This window comes from Corvus kubaryi, unplaced genomic scaffold (assembly GCF_017639235.1).
Source record: "Corvus kubaryi isolate FWS band 111438036 unplaced genomic scaffold, C.kubaryi_AGA036_p1.0 37334, whole genome shotgun sequence".
NCBI lineage: Eukaryota > Metazoa > Chordata > Aves > Passeriformes > Corvidae > Corvus > Corvus kubaryi.
The window spans coordinates 6,462,747-6,484,249 of record NW_024581108.1 but is presented as its reverse complement, the minus strand read 5'-3'; the positions used below and the strand labels follow the sequence as shown (position 1 = coordinate 6,484,249).

At 38.1% G+C, this 21,503-nt stretch overlaps 2 protein-coding genes across 2 annotated transcripts in view; both read left to right on the top strand.

Annotated features, from left to right (window-relative positions):
• Window positions 1-4: 4 nt before the first annotated feature.
• On the top strand, window positions 5-14,101 carry RNPC3 (RNA binding region (RNP1, RRM) containing 3; the record flags this gene model as incomplete). Its single annotated transcript, XM_042031046.1, has 15 exons — window positions 5-178; window positions 1,188-1,235; window positions 2,350-2,468; window positions 3,098-3,178; window positions 3,928-4,039; window positions 4,519-4,587; window positions 5,212-5,360; window positions 6,292-6,417; window positions 7,181-7,317; window positions 8,091-8,252; window positions 8,427-8,521; window positions 8,601-8,659; window positions 9,228-9,360; window positions 10,240-10,312; window positions 12,947-14,101. Coding segments are annotated over 14 exons (1,524 nt in total), but the record flags the coding sequence as incomplete, so codon positions are not given.
• Window positions 14,102-15,131: 1,030 nt separating this feature from the next.
• The window catches only part of LOC121665996 (pancreatic alpha-amylase-like), an 8,004-nt gene continuing 1,632 nt past the window's right edge, over window positions 15,132-21,503 (top strand). The window contains exons 1-6 of the mRNA XM_042031044.1: window positions 15,132-15,147; window positions 17,546-17,761; window positions 19,249-19,395; window positions 19,677-19,874; window positions 20,407-20,637; window positions 21,471-21,501. Coding sequence (XP_041886978.1) covers window positions 17,594-17,761; window positions 19,249-19,395; window positions 19,677-19,874; window positions 20,407-20,637; window positions 21,471-21,501 — 775 coding nt within the window. The 5' untranslated portion in view covers window positions 15,132-15,147; window positions 17,546-17,593. The remainder of the gene's footprint in view (window positions 15,148-17,545; window positions 17,762-19,248; window positions 19,396-19,676; window positions 19,875-20,406; window positions 20,638-21,470; window positions 21,502-21,503) is intronic.

Genomic DNA, 21,503 nt, shown 5'->3' with positions numbered 1-21,503 from the left:
GCTGGGGCTGGGCCCGGGGCTGGGCGCCGTCCCGCCGCACCCCGGTGTCTCGCGGCGGCGCGGGCGCACGCTGCTGGTGCGGCACCTGCCCGCCGAGCTGACGGCGGCGGAGAAGGAGGATCTGCTGCAGCACTTCGGGGCCGTGTCTGTGCGCGTCCTGTCGGACCACGGGCGGCTGGTGAGCGCCGGGCCGGGGCGGGCCGCAGGCGGGGCTGAGCCTGGGGCCTGGGCCGGCGCGGGGGTCCCGCTGCCGGGGAGCCCCGCGGGGCGGTCGGGACAGCGGCTGGCTCCGGGGTCCTGTCCCCGCCCGCGGCTTTGCCTCTTGCTGCCAGCAGTGAGGCTGTGGTAAAGCAGTGCCGAAGGGCCGCTTGTCACGTCTAGGGATGCAGTTTCACAAGCGTGTCTCTCGAAACTCTGTTTTGCTTTTTTCTTCCTCCAAATTACGGAAATATGGATGTATTTGTTTGGTGACAAGTACTGTTCATAAAGAGCCTTATATTGTGCAGAACTACAGATAGATGATGTCTGCATATTTTATCAGGGTCATGCTTTCTTTATAGGATATCAAATATACTGACTTTGTTACAGTGATTTTGGGTACGGAATCATGTAGTGGTAAGATGAAGTAATGAAGTTTGCTAAAACAATTTTAATTTTGAGGGGTGTATTCTGTGAGGATTTGATTTAATTTGGGAAGCTAATGTTCTTTTAAAACCTGAAAACTAGGGGAAGAAGTTAGAAACCGTTCGAACGCTCAGAGCACAATAGTTGCAACTTTTGTAGCAGGAATAGTATTACATTTAGGAGTTACTTTGATGAAAATATTTTGTGAAGTGCTCAAATAAATTTTCTGGTTTGGAAGAGGATTAGACCTTTTTATCCTTATATACTTCCTTGCAGTTTAGGATGGTTTTTGCTCACTAGAAAAGAAACACTTCTCCTGTAGTCCTCAGACTGCTGAGTTCCTGTCTTAAGTTTGACTGCAGGAGGTACTTTTCCTAAATTCATAAGAAAAATGTTTTCTAGTCCTTCATGTTTGCCCCAAATGGGAGTTAGAGGACTACCCTCTGGAAGCTTTCAAATATGTAAACTTGAACTAATAAAGTGCTTGTGGCTCAGTGTTTCACATGCAATCTCATACCCTTTTGATTCAAATATAATATAACTTTTTTTGGTTTGTTTTCTAGAAACATACTGCTTTTGCTACCTTTCCCAGTGAAAATGCAGCTGCAAAGGTTTGTATTGAGTTTACTGAATGTTTTAGCAAAGTGCTTTTCTGAATTGCCAGTGCTCTGATATGTTCTACACATCATCTGGTACTTAGTGCTAAGAAAAAACAAAGCAGTACAATGTAGTACTAGAGTTCTGTTTCAGGATTTGCTTGCAGGACTTGATGAAATTTTTGAACACTTTTTGTAGAGTCCCAAGAAAGGTGGGTTGAAAGGGGTTTGTGGAAGTCATCTGATCCAACCTGTCACATAGAGCCTGGCTTACAGAAGCCAAGACTGATCAGAGCCCTGTTTAGGATGTGTGTGCATTTGTATACAAACTATAAACCAAATATAGTTTCCTGTCTCCTGCATAATTGTGTATTTGCCATAAAAGTCAGCCCTAGTGATACTGACAATTCACGTCTGCCATGAATGCCCAACTTTGATAAGAAAACTATCATATTTATAGGGGATATGGATGCCAAAAAGGTAATACTAATAGTGCTGTTTATATACTAGTCTGGTTAAAAAGCCTGGGTCCAGATCTTCCCCCTTATACCTTGGGTTGGTTTTTTTTTGCATTGCTTCTATTTTTTTTTTTAGACCACACTTTATAGGACTACTCAAAAAGTTAACGACTGTGTGAGGTCAACAGGGGTGAATTAGTTGCTTGTGTCAGTTGTTTGCAGCCTATTGGGTTCTGGACTTGAAGAAAGCTGGATCTTCCTAGGAATCTTGATTTTAAAATTCACAGCTGTTGCTGAGAGAGTTTACCATGTTCGTACTTCAGGAACAAAAGACTGGTTACTTGAAATCCCAGGGCTTTACTAGGCTGTGTGAAAAGTCTTGATTGTTAAGGCTGCTGCTGTGTTCAGGTGACAGAACTCTGCAGTGGTTCTGGCTGTGCAGCCTTGTCCCTTTCCTTCCTGCCAGCAGGAAATGCTGCGAAAAGTGGGGCTGTGAAGACACAAACCATGCAGAACTCTCGTGTCCACAGTAGCACAGACTTAGCTTAAAGCAGCTGGGACTGCATCCTATGGCCAGTTTACCAATCAAAGGAAAAACAGTTATGCTTTGAAATAAATCTCATGTTTGTCCTCTTCCCTTTCTTTCTTTCCTTCTCTGTAATTACTTGAAGGCTTTATCAAGACTGCATCAGCTGAAACTTCTAGGTCACACGTTGGTAGTTGAGTTTGCAAAGGAGCAGGAGAGTGCACAGGTACTTAGCCAGCCTTCTGTCTCAGACAAGTGCAAAAGGTATGTGAAGAATAATTTCCTTGTTATGTTTGTGGTCAAGGAAAGGAGGTTCTGGATTCGTGGTACTTTGGTGGTACTTCTAACTCAAAGGATAAATTGTAACCACTTGGGAGTCTTAACAAACAGGTTCAGATCTATAGGCAAGTGACTGCATTCCTCCTCGTAGAACTGTGTCATTACCTGTGGAATGTGTAAATAACTGATAAAAGCTATGTAATAGTGTGTAACTAAAAGTATTGTAGTAGAGGTTTCAAGTTATTTATTCCACTTTCTAAATAGGAACAAATCAATAATTTAATACCTTTGAATTTATGGTCTCTGAACAGAGTGCATGACCAGTAATTTCAGTTCTTTTACTGTGAGTGGATTTAAGTCAGGAGTGTTTGAATATAGGAAGACTTACTTAAATCTACATGAGTATTTATTTGAGAAGACTGTCACTATTGTAATTATCCACATGTGTTAACTATGAAGAATTGATAACAGCTGTAGTAGTACAATTGGTAAAAGATGTTAAAAATACCTGTGCTAACTTATTTTTTATATTTATTGAGGATGCATATTTTATATATTACATAAGGCATACTTAAATTTTGCTCTGTTTTAATTAAGACTAAATTAATTTTCAGTTCAGAAGAACCAGTGAAAGAAGAAGAGAAGATAGAACCGAACTGTGTTAAAATAGAGAATGGAATTGCACCAAACCATGGGTTAGTGTGGGGGTTTTTTTATTTGTCTTAATTATTTTATTCTGTTACTGATTATTTTGAAATGTGTTATGTACTGTGGAACAACAGTTTAGTTTCCTCGTATGTTCCACAGGCAAAGCTGTGGGAGGTGTCATAAAGATGAAGTTTCAGTTCCTCAAGTTTAGAATCCTCACAGTTGGGTAGTGACTGGTGCTCTGAGCTATGAAGTTGTGGATTGCAGACAAGCCTTCTAGCACATAGCTTTGAGCTATGAAGTTGTGGATTGCAGAAAAGCCCTCTAGCACTGGGCATTGCTTTCTCGGGCATCAGAGGGCTGAGGTTGTCCCGGTGTTAACAGCAGAATTCCATTCACTTGTCTTCGCGGACGTTTCTTCCTTTTCCCTCCCCCCCATTTTCATTTTTGCATACAGGAAGAAGTAAATTTTTGGAACATTTTGAGCATTGAGTTTATGATATTTGTACAGCCTGCTATGCTGTGCTTTTGGTTTTGGACATGTTGATTGTTTCTGTTTGCTTTAGGCTTCTGCATGGGTTGATAATTTCTTTATGCCCAAGCCCAGTAAATCTGTCATGCATTGGGGACTACTCCTTGATGTTAAAGTGGCCCAAAACTATTCTAGGGGAAATAATAATATTTCAGTGTTACTTCAGATGTAATTAATAGTTAAGCCTCTAGTAATCATTAATTGTTACCAGTAATTAAGTGGCAGTAATGTTAAGGTGTCTTGTTTTTAATCTTTTTTCCTCAGCCTCACCTTTCCCATCAATTCTTGCCTCAAATATTTGTATCCACCACCTTCAAGTGCAATTCTAGCAAATATAGCAAATGCCTTGGCAAGTGTGCCCAAATTTTATGTCCAGGTAAGTAAAAAACAGAAAAAAAAATAGTATAAAATTAAAACCATCTATTTTTCCCCTCTTTTAATTATCCACAAAAGTAATTCTGTTGTCATAGTAAATATTAAATTGTTTTTTTTTTTTGTGATAGTGTTAACCAATCTTAGCTTTTTGCTATGTTGAGGTAATGAGATTTTATTAACCAGAGGTAGCTTACTTAATTGACACTGAAGACTTGTCTGGATATGCTCTTCCTCATTAGATGTGATTTGAGCACCTGGAATTTCATTCTGAGGAGATGCTGTACTTATTTTATTAGCCTTGTTAGGGTGTTGCTTATATTGACCATTAGTGTTGGATCTCAAGTAGAGGTTTCACATTGTTCATGAGCATTAAAACTGCTGATTTACACTTCCCGAGAGTGATTCGCTATTTTTACTTTGCAAGGAACTGATATCACTTACTTATTTAAAGGAAACCTTACTTATTTTGAATAATTTCAGGTACTTCATCTAATGAATAAAATGAATCTTCCTCCACCTTTTGGACCAATTACTGCTCGCCCTCCCATGGTAACTTTTTAAATACATGTTTTCAGTACTGTAGAATTGATTCACAATTTAAAATGTTAGCAGCATGGTAGGAGATCTAAGTTCTAAAAGCTGGAGGAGTCTCTAGAGGATTGCAAATCCTGCTGCATTTCACTGGGTACGATGTGCATGTTCGTCTTCTGAAGAAATTCTTTTGACTGGACTTAGAACAAAGAAATACACATCTATGGCAGCAGCACTGGAACGTTTCAAAATGTTGGTTCACTATTGAAACTGAGATGGCTTTGGAGCTTAAACCTCCACCCATTTGTTTTGACCTTATTCTTCTTGGGAAAGTCTTTGAAACTGAGTGCAAAGTGAAAATCCAGGATCATGGTTGCTGTATGTTTTTTATCACCTCAACTTCAAAGAAGGAAAACATTCACTGTTATGCGTCAGAAAGCAGCTAACTTTCTTTTGCTTGTGGAAAGTTTTTCTTTAGTAATGTAGTTTACCAAAAAGGCATCTAGATCCCTATAAGCATGCTTTGAGAAAATACTTCTTGTCAAATTATCATTTATTGCTTTGACTGTTTTTATTAAGTAAACAAGATACATTTTTTTTTCTTTAAAAAGTTTAATTTTTTAAACTTTCTCCCATAATTAGTATGAAGAGTATTTACCAGTGCCTGTGCCACCCCCCCCAATCCCACCTCTGCCTCCTGAAGAGCCTCCTTTGCCTGAAGAGGAAGAAGAGCAACTGTCTAGTGGGGATGAATCAGAATATGAAAGTGATAATGATGAGGAAAAGGAGAGGTATGCATTTTACAGTTGTCTGCAAGCTTTTGGGCTTGCTTAAAGTGGTAGTTTTACTTTTCTATCTTCTAGTTCAGCAAATGTAAATGTTTGCAGAATATAGCTGTAATATCTAGTAGAGAGAGCATGTAGAAATCTTTCCAGATGCTTAGAGAAACGCCACAGTACAGAAGGACAGTGCTGGTTTAAATGCAGTAAGAAAAGGAAAGTGGCCTATTGGTGTGCAAATTGTCATTTGTTCACATGTCCAAAAAAACCCAACTAAACAAAAGCTCAGCTTGAAGAGTGCAGATGTAAGGAAGCAGAAATGAGTTCATTTTCTGAAGTCTTCTTTGCTCCCCATCTTTACTAAATTGACTACTCAGCCTGAATCATATGTGCACACCAACTTCCAAAATGTTCTTTGTGCCTCAGCGGGTATTGCTGGGGGTGATGATATTTGTGCTGAGGATTCTCTTTCCGTTTCGCAACTGAATTACATCATAGCTGTATTTTTGTTTTTCAGTTTTTAAACTAACACTAAATTAAAAAGCAGCTTTTTTCTTTGCTGTCTAAACTGAGAAGTAAATCAGGAAGTCCCTATGCCTTATTTGGAAAAATACATCATTTGGAAAAAGCTACCCCTGTTGAGTGTTATAAAAATCAGGTTCAGCTTGGGGCATCACAGCTTCTCTCACAGCTTCAGTGTCCCAGTAAGGGGCATGCTTGGGGAAGGAAGGGCATCACTAACCTGTTACGATTTTGGTCAGTCCTTAAGTGCTCTGTGTGTATTGATTTGCTGTGTGTTACAGTGTCAGTTTTAAGGTAGCTAGTTCTGTAATTATATTCTGAAGAGTTCTATGTCAAGGGCTTTAAGTAAAGGGGAGGGTTTTCAAAACGAGTATTTTCAAATAAACTGTAAACAACTTTGTTTTGTTTTTGTGTAAAATAGAATGACCAAGTTGATGGAATTAGCAACCCTTCAGCCTAAAAGACCAATAAACACAAAGAAACGTGGCGTTAGAAAAAAGCAAAGAATTAAAGACATGTTGAATGTTCCTGTGTGCACTTCCCACAGGTTTGTGGTTTTTTGCACTTATCCTCTTGGTTTTATTGCTCTAAAAGTCAAAATTTTCCTCTAATTTGAACTGAAGCCTGCTCAACAACCTTAAAGTGTGCCTGATTCAAGCTCTGTTTCTCTTCCTGTCAAACTAATAGAAATTCCTTTCCATAAAAAGATAGCTAGTTTGACATCACAACTCTGACAGAAGAAATTTAGATTTAGTGTTTGGGCTGCTTCTTAAAACAAAAAGTTAAAAGTATGATACTGGAAGAATAGAAACTGACTTAGTTTAAAATAAGTTTGGGTTTTGAAACTGCAGTTGTATGCCCCAGTAGACAGCAGTGCAGTATTTCTATGTTGTGATGAATGATTGTGGATGTGTTTTTACTAACAGCTGCCTGCTTCCTCCAAGTGATTTGCTATGTATTTTTTAATATATAGTAGTTAAATATATATAATAAATATTATATAATACACTAGGTGAGAGCAGCAGCAAGGCCAGTTATTTTTCATGCTTAAGTTACTGATGAAGTTTTTAATAAATGCCTGTGTGTTTTGTACTGTGGTATGTGATTCTTGGTTTTGCTCCCATGCCAGACATACCTACTGTATTTGCAGTGTTCTAATCACCTGGAACTCTATTGGGTGAAATGTATGAAATGGAGAACATGTGTTTGTGGTAAACAACAGCATAAAATTTAACTGGAAGAAATCTTGTATTTGACCATGCATTCATTAGTGTCTGAATCTTTAATTAATGTATTGTTGTTTTAAACAGTAACTTGCACCCTGTACTGTCACCTTCAGATGTCTTTGAGCAGCCACAGCATGTAGGTCATAAAAAAATAGAGTTTCATATTAGTACTGAGATCCCAGCTGTTCTTCAGATAAACTCAGAAAAAGAAGAAAAAAATGGTAAGAGAGTTTGTACTTCAAATGTATTTAATGTTAAAATCACGTGGCTTCAGTGTGTAGAAGGGTGCTGAAATTTATGCCAGGAAATTCTTTTCTATTATATTGGAGCTTTCAACACCATGTTGCATCATGTTTGCATTTGCTGTTTTTCCCATGTTACAAGCTTTGGAAAGGATCCAGAGGATTTTAAAGGTCTCTCTCCTATGTGCTCTATAGTTTTATGGTGAATTGCACTGTCTTCTGTATGTTAGGATGGAAATGTTACAAATGCATTCTCAGTATTTTATAGTGTAAATGAATCTATCAGGCTAATTTCAGGTTTTTCTTTTCCACCTCTTAGAGAGCAGCATCCAAGTGATTGCCAGCCCTTTCTCTGTGGTGCACTGATTATCTGCCATAAAAATGCTGGGCAATGATAACAATGAGGTGTGATGGCTTTTTAGAGGGTTATGGTCAATCTGTGATTCTTGGTACTTTACAGTAACATCCAGTTTCTTTAAAGGAAAATACTGCAATGGATACAGGCTTAAACAGCAAGGCAAGTTTTATGCTAACTAATGTGTGCCATGGCTACATGGGGTTGTAGAGGACTCTACAGAGCAGGTGGTTTTGTCAAACTAAGGATTAAGACTCTCTTTTAGGGATGTATTCAAATTGCCTTACAAAGTCTGCTCTATTAAAATGTTGCTGGAAAGAGTATGGTGTTCTTGCTGGCTTTTGATCTTGTTGTGAATAAATGTACCAACCATTTACGTAATTTGTTGAAATTTCAGACCTTTATGCAAGCACAGAAGAAATCAATAATACAGGCTTTGGAAGGATTTTCCCAGCTCCAAGCTCAAATGATAAAATGGAAACTGAAGAGGAGGATGATGAAATACCATCAGAATTTATTTCTAGAAAGGATCTAGAAAAAAACAGACTTTCTAGAGAAGGTATAACTATGAGAATAGATTATCTAGTAATAGCTTTTTGATTTGTTGCAACAAACAGCTTAAATGTTTCTTTTCTTAATTGATCGTATATTAAATTATTTTATACTTAGGTATATGTGAGCAAATATGCAAAGTAAATGACCTAAAGTATGGTTTATTTTTTTTGTCTTCAAGAAATGGAAAAATTTTCTGTTTTCAAAAACTATGAGCCAGGTGATCCAAATTGCAGGATATATGTGAAGAATCTAGCTAAACAAGTTCAAGAAAAGGTAGGTAAACAAGGAAATTAAATATCTATCAAAAGGGCTTTTTCTTAGCATTTCTCTTCACCCTACACTTTAATTTCAGGATCTCAAGTTCATTTTTGGAAGATATGTTGACTTCCAGTCGGAGGTGGAACGCAATATGTGAGTTCATTTGGTACTTGGTTGAAATTAAGCCTTTTAAATTAATTTCTATGGCACTGCTGAAAACTGTGATTTTAAAAATAGTCATATTTACATTTTTTGTGTTTCTGCATTAAAAAAATAGTGTTAGACCTGAAAATCTTCATTTATAACAAGTAAAGAAATAGAATTATTTTATGAACAGTGACTGAAGATCCTATTATTTTTATTATTATATATTTATATTATTATATATTTTTATTATATTTTTATCATATTTTCATTCTCAGGTTTGCTTTTCTTGGCTGTGTGACACAGAATGAACTGTGTAGGTGATTGTGTGTATCTGATCATTTTGCATATGTCCTATTTGGTAGTACTGCACATCAATTTGCCCTCCTGCAGTCTATTACCTTTTAGTAAATGGTTTCCCCAGGCAAAATGGTCTCCAAGGACGTCATTCCTCCTTGTAGGCTTTGCTTCTGTTTCTGCTTTTTCTCCAACTTGAAGCATGAGAATACATTTGTACTGTGAAATCTGCAAGGTTTGTTAAAAATGAGTAATTGCCACTTCTCCATTGTGCCCCTAGGTTTGATATCCGTTTGATGAAAGAAGGCCGTATGAAGGGACAAGCTTTCATTGGACTTCCCAATGAAAAAGCAGCTGCTAAAGCACTAAAAGAAGCAAATGGCTATGTCTTATTTGAAAAACCCATGGTGGTTGTATCCTTTTCTTCAAGCATTTACCTTACATTCTTTGTACTTGCTGCCAATCTCTAGTTTTGCTGTCATAGTGCTCTGCAAAATAGAAAATGCCTTAAGAGAACCAGTCAGCATAACACAGTGTAGTATTGTTAATTTTATGGTAGCTGAAAATAACATAGAGGCACCTCTCCTAAAACAGGACAGTAAAAGTGCTTTATTTTGAAACAAATTTCTCTGGTCTTACCTCTTTGATCCTGCAAAGACAATACAAAAGATAATTTAGCTTGTATGACCACTATATTTAAACTAAATACAAGGTTTTAGACTTGGCTAGGTCTGTGTTTACAGAATCAAGAACGTAAGAAATGTTCCTATTAGAGTAAATGGTCTCTAGACTGGTTTTTCAGCTGGAACTGTCACTTTTTGATTGCATAGCACTGTTTTTTTGTGTGAGAGTCCTTTCTTATTTTTCACTTAAATATTTCACAGTTTATTTACACTCACATTAAGCCCAGCATCTGCTGCTTTTACTGTTTTTCCTCCCAAATACTGAGACATCAAAGTTATGAATTAACGTGCTGGGTTGGACATTTGTAAATATCAAGCATTTATCCTACTGTAGTTACTCCATTTGCATCTAACCCATTCCCAGTTAGTCCTCCTTATTTACTTATTATTGCAAGCTCCTGGACAGGCTCTCTAATAACTTCTGTAGTGTGTATCAGTGAGGTCCTGATCTTGACTGATAGACACTATTGTTACAACAATACTTCATACTGTAGTAGAATTGATTGAGGTAAAGGTCACTTTCTAGATGTCTTTGCAGAAGTAATCTTTTTTTTCTTTCTTGGTTAACTTCTACTTATCAGACACTTGTAGTCCTCAACAGAATCTCAGCAATTTGCTCGTTCAGCTAGACCAAAACAGGATGCCAACGAAGGGAAGAGAAAAAAGTAAAACGCTGCACAAGGTACGGACTCTCTGCCTGAAAGTAAAAATAAAGAATTGGGCTGGGTTTTTTTTGTTAGTGTTTGTTTGTTTTTATTTACTGTCTCTTTAATGGCTTCTTTAGGAGTACTGATGATGGAGAGGAAATGTTCCATACAAATTTCTTTTCTTAAATGTGTGCTAATATCAGAAAAACAGAGTGCAAAGTGTATAGTCGGTTTAAGTTTAAAACTTTGGTTTTTTCTGTGTTAAAAAACTCAGAGACTCATATTTTTGTAATCCTGGTATTGTAGGGTATTTGTCAGGTTCTCTAATCCTTATTCTGGGAAGCTAAAGAGAGTAATTCTGTAGAATTGGACCACTTACCTTTTAGTAAACTTCCAGGGTTTTGGTATTGAAAAGTGTTGCCTCTGAACTCCTTCCCTTCCATTCCTGACATTGTAAAGTGATCCTGAAGAACTGGTTCCAGCAATAAACTTCTGCTAGCTGTAAAGGATCTTTGCTAACTTTGGAAAATGAGTTCTTAGTGCTGTTGCAGCATCCTTTAAACTTGCCTGAAGTAGTGAAGGGTATTTTGTTAGAAAGTGCTGCTTGATGTTGCGTTGATCAAGGCTTCCTTTGTTGTGGAATGTATAGGTCCTGATTTTTGGCATTATTTAAACATGAGGGGAAAGTAGCTTCTAGCAGAAAGTTAATTGTTATTTAACTTTATTTCTTATGGTGTAGCTTTACCTCACTGGTACCTTCTCTGAGTATTTCATTTATATGAGAGTAACTCAAGCAAAACCAGCTCTAATTGAACTGAGTGGTTTCATGGCCTGAAAACATTTGCATAGTGTACTCTCAAATGACCATATGAAGTAACTGGTACAAGAATAAAAAGCATTATTTCTCAATCTGCACCCTCTGATACATGAACTAGCTCAAATTTATATGGCACTGAACTTGATTTCTGGTTACAGTTGGAGATCACTGGTTATGCATCCACTCAAAACAAAATTAACTGAAATCTTAGGCTGAGTGCTTATGAATCCTTCTGCTTAATCCATGGTGTGTTTTTAATCTGGAGCTTGATCCTTGCTACTCTGAAGAAAACGTGAATTTGAAATAAAGGATGTGAACAGATGTTTTTGATTTTTACTAATTGGTTGTAAAGCCCACAGTGTGGTTATTGTGATGGTAGATTTCTGTTTTTAACAGCTAGTTTAACTGCAGGTTCTTCATTCTGTCCATTGTCTAAGGATTTCTTAAATCAGATTGCATTTAAACTTGTTTCCCTCATAGCTGAGGTGCTATTTGGTCTTAGTTACTATTTTGTGTTAATGATTGTGGTTTGCAAAATCTGTATTTTGTCAAATTAAAGATCACTTTTTTATAGGCATTCTTCCATACTGGTCATTGAAAAGAGAGAAATAAGTATTCTATTAGGATCAAGTATTATGAGAATATTTCAGTCTTGTTTCTCACTCCTTTCTTGTTAGAAAAAACCTTCTATTTATGTTATCTAGTGTCTAATAAGATTACTAAGGTTTTTTTAATTTAAAAAAAATTGAAGCATTTTAGCTAGTGGAGAGCCTCATAGATGAAGCCTGATCACTTTTATTCTTTCCAGGAATTCCATGTCTTTTCAATTAATTTTGTACATTTATTCTGAATGCATTAAAAATGCCAAATACTTGAATTACATAAAGAAAATAACAAGGTGCTTATTTGTTACTATGTTGATGGTCAACTCAGAGGCTTTTTCCAGAGTGAGCAAAGCCATACTTCTATGTGCACCTGGAAGTCTTACATGAGTTACCATCTTACAAGTGTCACTGGTGTTCTGTCCATGGGCAGAACTTCTCCCTTACCGTGACTGTTTATATGTTGCAATCATACAGCGTGCCATGGAGTTACACAGATTTCTAGGGATCGATGAGGTTTAATTAAAAATACTTGTTTCATTTCCCAACTAATGGTTAAGCTGAACCCTATTGCGACATGACTGTTTTTCTGTTCCTGCTGGAATATTCTGATGGATGCTGATTTATGATACAAAATTGCATTATAAAAACTTGAGTCTAGGGATGATTGATTGTTTTTTTTTTTAATTTCTTTTTTTTTTTGGTTTTTATTTCTCTACAAAGATTTTATCCTTTTTTTTTTTTTTTGAGGAAATAATACATATGGTTTATAAAAATACTGTTTAACTCCTTGCTGGCTGAAATGTCTTTTTCTTGATGGACTGGCAAACAAGTTCACTTAGAGTGACTTTTTCCTGTAGCTAAAATACAACTTTTTGGGGAGAAAAGTTATGTGGAAGAAACTGATGTTGAGAGGTCTCTGGCTTCCTCATAGGGAAGAAGTGGTTTAAAAGCTGGCATTAAAGGGAAACATGATTGGGTTTTGGACCTGATGGAAATAAAGTGAATCTGAAAAATGGCTTGAAGGAGAGGGAAAAATCTGCTGGTGTCCTAATAGTTCAAGTTACCAAAAAACACATTTACTTTTGAATATGAAGTTGATGGACTCATTAGCCTTCTTTAATCTCATAAGGGTTAGAACTGTTTTTTATCGAGGAGGCATATTTGGTTTTGCTAGGTAGCATAAACTTATGTATGTGCAATACTGAGAATCAAGTAAAATTAAACCACATTCTGCTGTTCTTCTTTAGAAACATTCCTGCGTAAATACTGCAGTAATACTGTCATGCAGAGTGTATCCTTTCTTGTTGTATCCTTTTTTGTGCAATGTTTCCTGTAGCACTCAACTGCATCTTAAGTTTTCATGTAGAGTAGGTGTGGGGAGGAGTTAACGTGTTTTACCTTGAGCTAATCTAGTAATTTTAAAAAGCAAACTTTTTCAGGGGGTAAAAAGAAACCAATGAGTTGTCTGTGTTGTGTGAATAGACACAATGAAGATTCCTAGTCTCAAAAGGTGGCCTTCGCCTTCTTCCTCAGAGGTCATATACTGTACTAATTTGTGGTCCCATTCCTTAGTGGAACAGTCCTAGCTCTTACCAGCTGATCTGTGTGAAGCTGTGCTGAGCTCACACTGACCAAGTTACCTTGTTTTTCTTTAAATACATATTAATGTAATAACATGTTGGCTAAAATACGTTGCAGAGCAGTCTTAATATTAAGGGTTGACCAGTATTTTAGATCATTTGATGATTACTGTTGTCCTGGTTTATGAGAAACAATCTGAAGTTGATCTAGTTTATACATTCCTTACTTCATCTTTTTTGAGTAAAGAAGGAAATTAACAATATCTTGCAATTAAGTATTTGGAGCTGGACTAATAATCAACTATTAATCACTGCTACCTTTTTGTTGGTTGGTTGGGTTTTGTTAGATTGCTCTCTGCACTGAGGTAGTGTTGTTGCTAGTGACTTACATGTTTCTTGTGGGTTTCATACTACATTACTGTTTAACTTTCTATAATATAAAATTAATACAGCCTGCACCTTTTAAGATGTATTTCTACAGACATTAAGCACCTTTTAAAATACTAAGCATCTTTCAATTTAGTTGTCAAAAGCCAGTATAACACTGCTGTTTTCTAATAGTTCTTACTTTTAACATGCCTTTGTGATGTTCCAGGTCCCTTTTGTGTTCCATCTCTTTCAAGTATTCACAAGCTGGGGAAGAAGCAGTGTAATCATCAGGACTCTTGAACTGTGCGTAGTAGCATTTCTAAAGTATGTAAGGCAGAGAATAAATTTTCTCGTCTTGAAGATTACATTTATCTCTAAGTATCACAAGACTTGCATCATAAATGTATGTTTAGATTGCTTGTGAAGTCTAATAAATTATTCCCTTCCTCTTCATTTTGCTGTCTTCTCTTCATTTTGACTTTTATTTTTGGGGTTTTGAGTGGGATGGACCTTCTTGTCTTGGAGACCAAGCAGGAGGACTGGTGCAACTGGCCTGAATTTGTACTGTGAAACTGGGCACTGTTTTTCCTTGGTAATTAACTTGTATTATTTATCTGCAACTTGGAAACTGTTACTAGTGAGACTGAAGTCATTAAAACCCGAGTAGCAGTTAAAACTGTATAGTATAGATGTGGTTCTTGCCCTGTTGAAGGGTGATAGTAACAGTGGTCACATAGTAGGATTTGCTACGTATTGGGCTGGTTAGTGGAAAACCATGTGGGAAACATTACAATGACAGTTAATTAACAAGAGATTCCAGTCCAGTGGACTTAAAGTAAAAGTTATTCCATAAATTACTAAATCATAGTTGATGGTGTGGGAGCTGGCTGCTGTAAAAGATTTGTTTTGTCATTCCAGCTGCCAACAGTCTAAATCACTAATATTGACGGCTGAACCAAAGTAAGTGTATCTTTGCTGGTTTTTTCCCAATATGAACTGGCTTAGCAGGTTACTTTAAAATGCTTTTACTGGAATTATTCTTAGCGTATTTGCTGTATTCCCATGGGGACTGTGTAATTGTTCATTCGATCCTAGAGGACTTTTTCAACTTAAATGCTTCTATGGTTCTACAGTGATATGTCCTAACACCCGTGTTGAGCTATGCGTACAGAACGAAAGGCCCACAAGTGAATTTTCAAAGCGCCGAAGTAGGATGACAGCAAGGTGGTGCTGTGCTCAAGGACAAGAATACTTTTTTAAAAAGTGCGGGAAGTGTATGTTCAGAGAACTTTTCATTCTCAAATCTCGAGAACAAATGTATTCCAGAACGAAATCTTCTATTGAATCAAGGTAATCGTGTGTAATGTGAAACTTGGAGCGCAGCGGCGGTGGCCGCGTCCCGCGCTGTCCCTGCGGCGGGGCGGGGCCGGCTCGCTGTGCCCCGCGCGGCGGCGCGGCCCCGGCGGGAAGGGCGGTGCGCGGTGGGGCGGCCCCAGCACGTACGTACCGCGCTCCGCGGGCCCTGCCGGGGGCTCGGCAGGAGCGGCCCGAGCCGGCTGGCTTCGCCTGCACGAACCGTGGGGCTGCTGAGCGGGGTTCTGGGAGAGCCGCTACAAGGGACAGGGCCACTGCTATGCTTCCCTGTGACAGCCTTTAGTAGCTGCAGCTTCAGCAGCTGCGTCAGACGTCCCGCAAATTTATAAACTGTTGCAGGTGTGTTGGAGATGGCGGCTGGGCTTCACAGCTCAGGCTGTAACCCAGCAGAAGACAAGGTGACCCGAGTCCCGTGTTGGCCAAGACATCAGTAGGGCACTGCAGAGAGACTTTGCTCCCAAGTTCTCTTCATTGCAATCAATGTTGCTTTCTTCCACGTGGCCTCTTACAATTTTTCCAAATTTCCAAAGCATTCTGAAGCTCGAGCCTTCAGAATGCAGCGAGGATTTCAACATCCCTATTCTCTTATTATTGCTTGTATTGAAGGCAGAACAGGCATAAACCCATTTCAGGGAAACGAAAATCTACATTGAGTCTTCTCTTTAAGCACTAGGCCTTGGAGCTCTAGTTAGGTCAAGGTATTATTCTTACTGCTTTGTGTAATTTAGTGCTTTGTGTATTTACTGCTGGAAGTGAAACTTGCCAATCTGATAGATCGCCTTGCTCATCAGAGAAGATCGATTTTTTTTTTTTTTTTTTTTAGGTCATTTTCTCTTAATGTATGTTCTTCCTATCAGGGCAAAAAAGCATTCCCTCATGAAAATGGAAGCACGCAGAGCAACTGCTTGTGGGTGAAATTTATCTGTATACTTTACTGAAGATCTACAAGTAAATAATTGTATTAAAGTTATTTTGTTCACAAGCAGAAAAGCAAGCTAAGTATACCATATGCTTACTTCTAAGTAACTGCCTGCTTGTGAAGAACAGTGATAGCTGATAGCAATGGGTGGCAGGTTCTACACTTTACAAACTGGTATATTTTGTGCCTAAATTTGCTCCAAAGAGTGCAGTTCCACTGCCTGAGAGATATGGATCATCCTTTCCTTGAAGCAAAAATGAGGGCTGTTTTGTAGAAGTCATGTCGGATTTTATATAAACTTATGTCTGGGTAGCTGTATCATAGCAGGTTGGAGTTTTTGGCAGTGCATTCCCGAGTGTGTATGAAATTAGGAAAAGCACTGGTTTCCTTCATGTTGCAAACCTGAAGGCCCTTGTGTTCATACTTAAACCTTCACTGAAGTGTTTGGTTTCCCCTATGACAGGAATCTCTCTTTGCTCTCTGTTGTTTCTGTAAGATAGCTTTTTATAAAGAATAGATACTTAGAGGAAAGTAACAAGATTCTGTATTCTGTTATTTAAGGGAAGCATTACTTTAGTTTATTGTTTGCAGAAGTTCTTCTTGGAGGACTTATTTTTACGTCAGACTCTCTAAATCAACTTCTAAATGTGAAGAGGGCAAAATAAGTCTCTCAATAGAGTAAGGTAAACCTTGGTAGTTGTTTAGTTTCTGGTTTGTTATACGTGGTTATACCTCTCTGGGTAAGGAAAAAGAGAGGCAATTTTAATACAAGGATTGTCATCTGTGTTTGTCCACAAGTAAATACAAATAGGATATGCGTTGGGAAATACAGCTCTTAGCCTAGCTCATCAGAAGGGAATGCAGCTGGTTTCAATCCTCTGGAAAGCTCCTTTTGCAGAACTCTGTACTTGGGCACTGAGAAGGAGATTTCTTGGTTATGGAGCTTCACAGCACTTTTAATGTCTGCATGCCATTGCTTATGTTCTTAGAAGGAAAATATCTCCACACAAATTGTACAGGTGTGCATCAGACATTTAGCATTTCTGGGTTTGAGTCACTGTAATCATTTCTGTATCTGAGAGATCTTCCAAGTTTCAGGCTGTTGTTTGAATGAGAGATGTCATGCATATCATGAATGCCAGACTCGTGTATGTTAGACCTCCACAATATCTGACGTTTCATAAGAAATCACAGTAAGAAATATGTTGCCTCTGCAAGATCTTGTCCAAATATGTTCAAGTTGTAGCAACACCAGTTTGAAAAAAAAGATGCCTCTCAAGGATAAATAGGAATGTAAAATATTATACATTAAAATAAGAAGCAAAATGTCCATTTCAGTCTATGTAAGTATTCCTTTGCCTTTTGGGGTAGTTTTTTGCTTTATACTAATAAAAACACAACTGTTGCACTCTGGAGGCAGCCTGCATTAGACAACATCTGAATTTCAACTGCATGAAAACAAAGTTACTGTTCGTATGGGAGTTTTATATAGTTTAGCTAAAATCCAGTTCTCATACAAAATGACAAGTAAATAAATATGATGCCAGAGATGGGTGTTTACCTTTAAATGTGTATTTTCTAATGTGTACTTTACCCTCTTGCAGGAACATTGACAGTTAGTAAGAAGAGCAAAACTGATCACAGAGCACTGGATGGGTATCTATTTTCTGCTGTTAATTGTAGGGCTTTGCTGGGGGCAATACAACCCCAACACTCTGCCCAAGAGAACATCTATCGTGCATCTCTTTGAATGGCGCTGGCAGGATATTGCTCTGGAGTGTGAACGCTACTTAGCTCCTAATGGATTTGGAGGAGTTCAGGTACGTCTGTTCCTATCAGAAGGTAGTAAAATTGCTGCGTAGATGATAATTTGTTTTTCACAGAAATTGTTCAGTTTGCCAAAGGACAGACGTTGAGAAAGAAAAATAGAAATTGGTAATGGAAGTAGTAAATGCTGACAAATATGTTTTTCAGCTATCATCAAGTAAGCAGGAATTTATTTCATTGCTCCAAAGTGCATGTTTTGCACTCTGTGCTATTACATTTAGATGAATTAGAATTGCACGTCACTTGCTAAATCTTTTTTTTTACTGCTGTGAAGAGTAACCTATGTTTATCTGCTTGATATTATTTAAATCAAGGGAAACTCTGAAGAGCTAGATAAATGTAAAATGAAACTATGACTGAACAAAGGGCATCCAAAGAACAAAAAATGCTGAAGGTTTTAAATAATTAAGTACAAAAGGCTGCTAATTGTGTTCACCCAAACTGGCAAGTTTCTTTCTGTAAAGCATGGTGTCACAGTAAGCCACTTGTTTGAGGAGACCCTTGTTTGCAGGAACCTGGCGTGAGCAGGTGGAAGTGAACTGAACACAGGTTCTAGTGAAGGTGTCCCTGTGTGAGCCAGGTCTGTCTGAACAGCAGACACATGTTCCTGTGGAACCAGTACTGGCACTTGGGTGGGGTGGCATGGCAGGAGAACAGCCACCTATTAAACTATTTCAGTTTGCCTGTCAGATTGCTTAGGAGTAATTGGTGTGAAGTCTGCCTGTCTCTTGTAGCCCAAGAGATTGCAAGCTGGCCTGAGTGAGAACTTCTGCATAATTTTCAAATAATACATACTTTCTTTGCTACCTTCTTTCCAGGCACACAGATGAGACTGATTTTAAACTGATTTCTCAGACTGTGGTATATGCATCTATATCTTTTTAATCCATTCAGTGGCAGGGTCTCAGGAAGTTTTTTTCAGATGATGGCTTACTGAGTTGATAGGAAGGTGTGGCATCTAAGGGGATGTAGGGATCTTTCTGAGAAGTGGTGGGATCAGGTTGTTATGCCCAGAGGCTTGGAGGTAGCAGCAAAAGCTTGTTGCCTAAAAAGTATCCTGAAAAGTTTGTAAAAGGAAGAGGTGTGATTCACCTTGAAACTTAGAAGAATTAGGTCAAGAATGCATTTATCCAAAACATTACAAAAATGGGAAGTTGGATCAGTTTTAAAGGCAGGATGTTACGTCAGTTGTTATGCAGTCACTTCCTTCCTCTGCTGACCTAGTTGTTCAATTTCAGATGCGTCTTTGAGGCCTGCAGTTGCTCATAAAGATAATTAGGACACTCTGTCCATGGACCTAATTTTTAGTATATTTCTACCTGCTGAAGGCCAAGCCTAAGTCTTTTATTTCCAGCCTACTACAGTGTAAGCTGAGGATACTGAGGATCTAAGTGGGTTGTGTTCTATCTCTAAAAATACTGGGCAAACAAATTAACCATTATCAGTATCCTGTTACCAAGTACCATTGTTTTATTCACAGATTTCACCTCCAAATGAAAATGTTATCGTTACTGACCCCCAGCAACCATGGTGGGAAAGATACCAACCTGTCAGCTACAAGCTGTGCACAAGATCTGGAAATGAAACTGAATTTAGAGACATGGTGACCAGGTGCAACAATGTTGGAGTAAGGACTTTTAAAACCTTCTGGTGTTTACAATACAAGGATATAGACAGACAGTGATTCTACCATTTTTAAAAATGGATGCAGTGTTATCTGCTTGTCTGTTGGGCTGCCTGTTTGATCACCGTTGCTGTATGCTAATAAAAAAAACCTGAATAAAGTGCTGGGTGAAGCAAGCAAACAGAAATAGGGGGATAGGGCAGGAGGTATGGGACAGAGAACATCAATTAATGGTGCTGTGGGAAGTAGCTTTTTCAAATTGTTATGTGGATACTGTTCTCTAGGTGCACATTTATGTGGATGCAGTGATCAACCATATGTGCGGAGCTAATGCTGGGGCTGGTGACCATGCTACTTGTGGAAGCTATTTCAATGCAAAGACTGAAGATTTCCCAGCTGTGCCCTATTCTGGCTGGGACTTTAATGATCATAAATGTAAATCTAGAAGTGGAAACATTGAGAATTATCATGATATATCTCAGGTAAACCTATAACTATAGCTTTCATGTACATCTGTTCCTGTGCTGTGATTTCTTTGCTCCCATTTACTGTGAGACATTTTTTAAAAGGAAAAAAAAAAACTTGATAAAAACCCACCCAAATTAATAACAGAGGTTAGTGTTGCTGTCAGGAACACCACTTCTTAAAGGGATAGCTGTACTTTAGACAATGGCTTAATATCAGATTTAGATAAGTGTTCTTAGGTACTTAATAAAGACAATTTACAGCTCAACAAATCTATTTAGTGTGATTAAAAAAAGGTAGAAGTTATTTGCCTTTAACTGTAATTTGGAATTTTTCTTTGGTCTCAGTTTCAGAAAAGAGGGGTAAATGCAATTTGTTAATGCAGCTGCTATGTAAATGACTCTCCAAAGCAAAAATATGTATGGGGAACAAAGGCTGCTGAAGGTTTTATTTAGCATTTGAATGCAGGCAAGAACATTCAAAATGTATGTAGAACACTATATTAAGTCTATTAGGTGAAAAATGTTTCATTTCAGAATTTTTGCCCAGGTCCGGGACTGCCGCCTGGTCAGCCTGCTGGACCTGGCCCTGGAGAAGGACTATGTGCGCTCCAGGGTTGCGGAGTACATGAACCATCTCATTGACATCGGCGTCGCAGGATTCCGGATCGATGCTGCCAAGCACATGTGGCCTGGGGATGTCAAGGCGATTTTAGACAAGCTGAAAGATCTAAATACTCAATGGTTTCCTGAAGGAACTAAACCTTTCATTTACCAGGAGGTAATCTTTATTTTTTTAAATTTTACTTCACAAACATATTTCTTTCAGGCCCATTATAGGCTCAGTCACACATGGAAGGCAATGGGCTGAGCCCAAGCAGATCTATAGAAGATTTAATAACCATAATCTACAAATATCTAATCTGCCCATAAATGGTAACTGATGTTCAAAATGTCCCACTTGTTTTGGACCTGGAAATTATATTGAGATGAAATTGACTACATTGGCATTAGTGTAAAAATTCTATTGGTTTAAAAAAGAGATTTCATTTCCTGAATTTTAAGTTCTGGATAATAACTTGTAATAGAATACATAAATGTTGATTGTGGTCTGAAAATTTATTTTCCAGTGGCATAACAACTGTTACTTGATATTCCAAATTTGTTCTACATTTAAATAACAAATTGGAACTAGCAGGTAATTGTTGATGTCAGTCAGCAGAAGCTAAACTTGCACACATTTTATTAAATTAGTATCTTGCCTGAAAAGTCTAGGAAAATGGAAACATTCTTTAGCTCCATAGTGAAATGGGGCAGCCCAACTGCTGGAAGCAGAGGTGTTGATGACCATACAAAGTGTAAAGTTTGTACAGCCCAAGCCTTAATGGTGGGTGAGTGATCAACTGGGGTAAGGAGATACAGGATAGAGAAGGAAAAGTGGTTCACAGCTGGGCTGAGCTAAAAAGAAAAGATAGCCTACATACAATTTTGCAAGAAAGCCAAATAACGTGATTAGATCAAGTACTGTCCCCTTGATTAACCAATGTGTAAAGCAATGTCTTTTATTTGTTTGATTTTTGTGTGGAAAGAAATGCTCTACCTTTCTTGTACCAGGTAATTGACTTGGGTGGAGAGCCCATCAAAGGC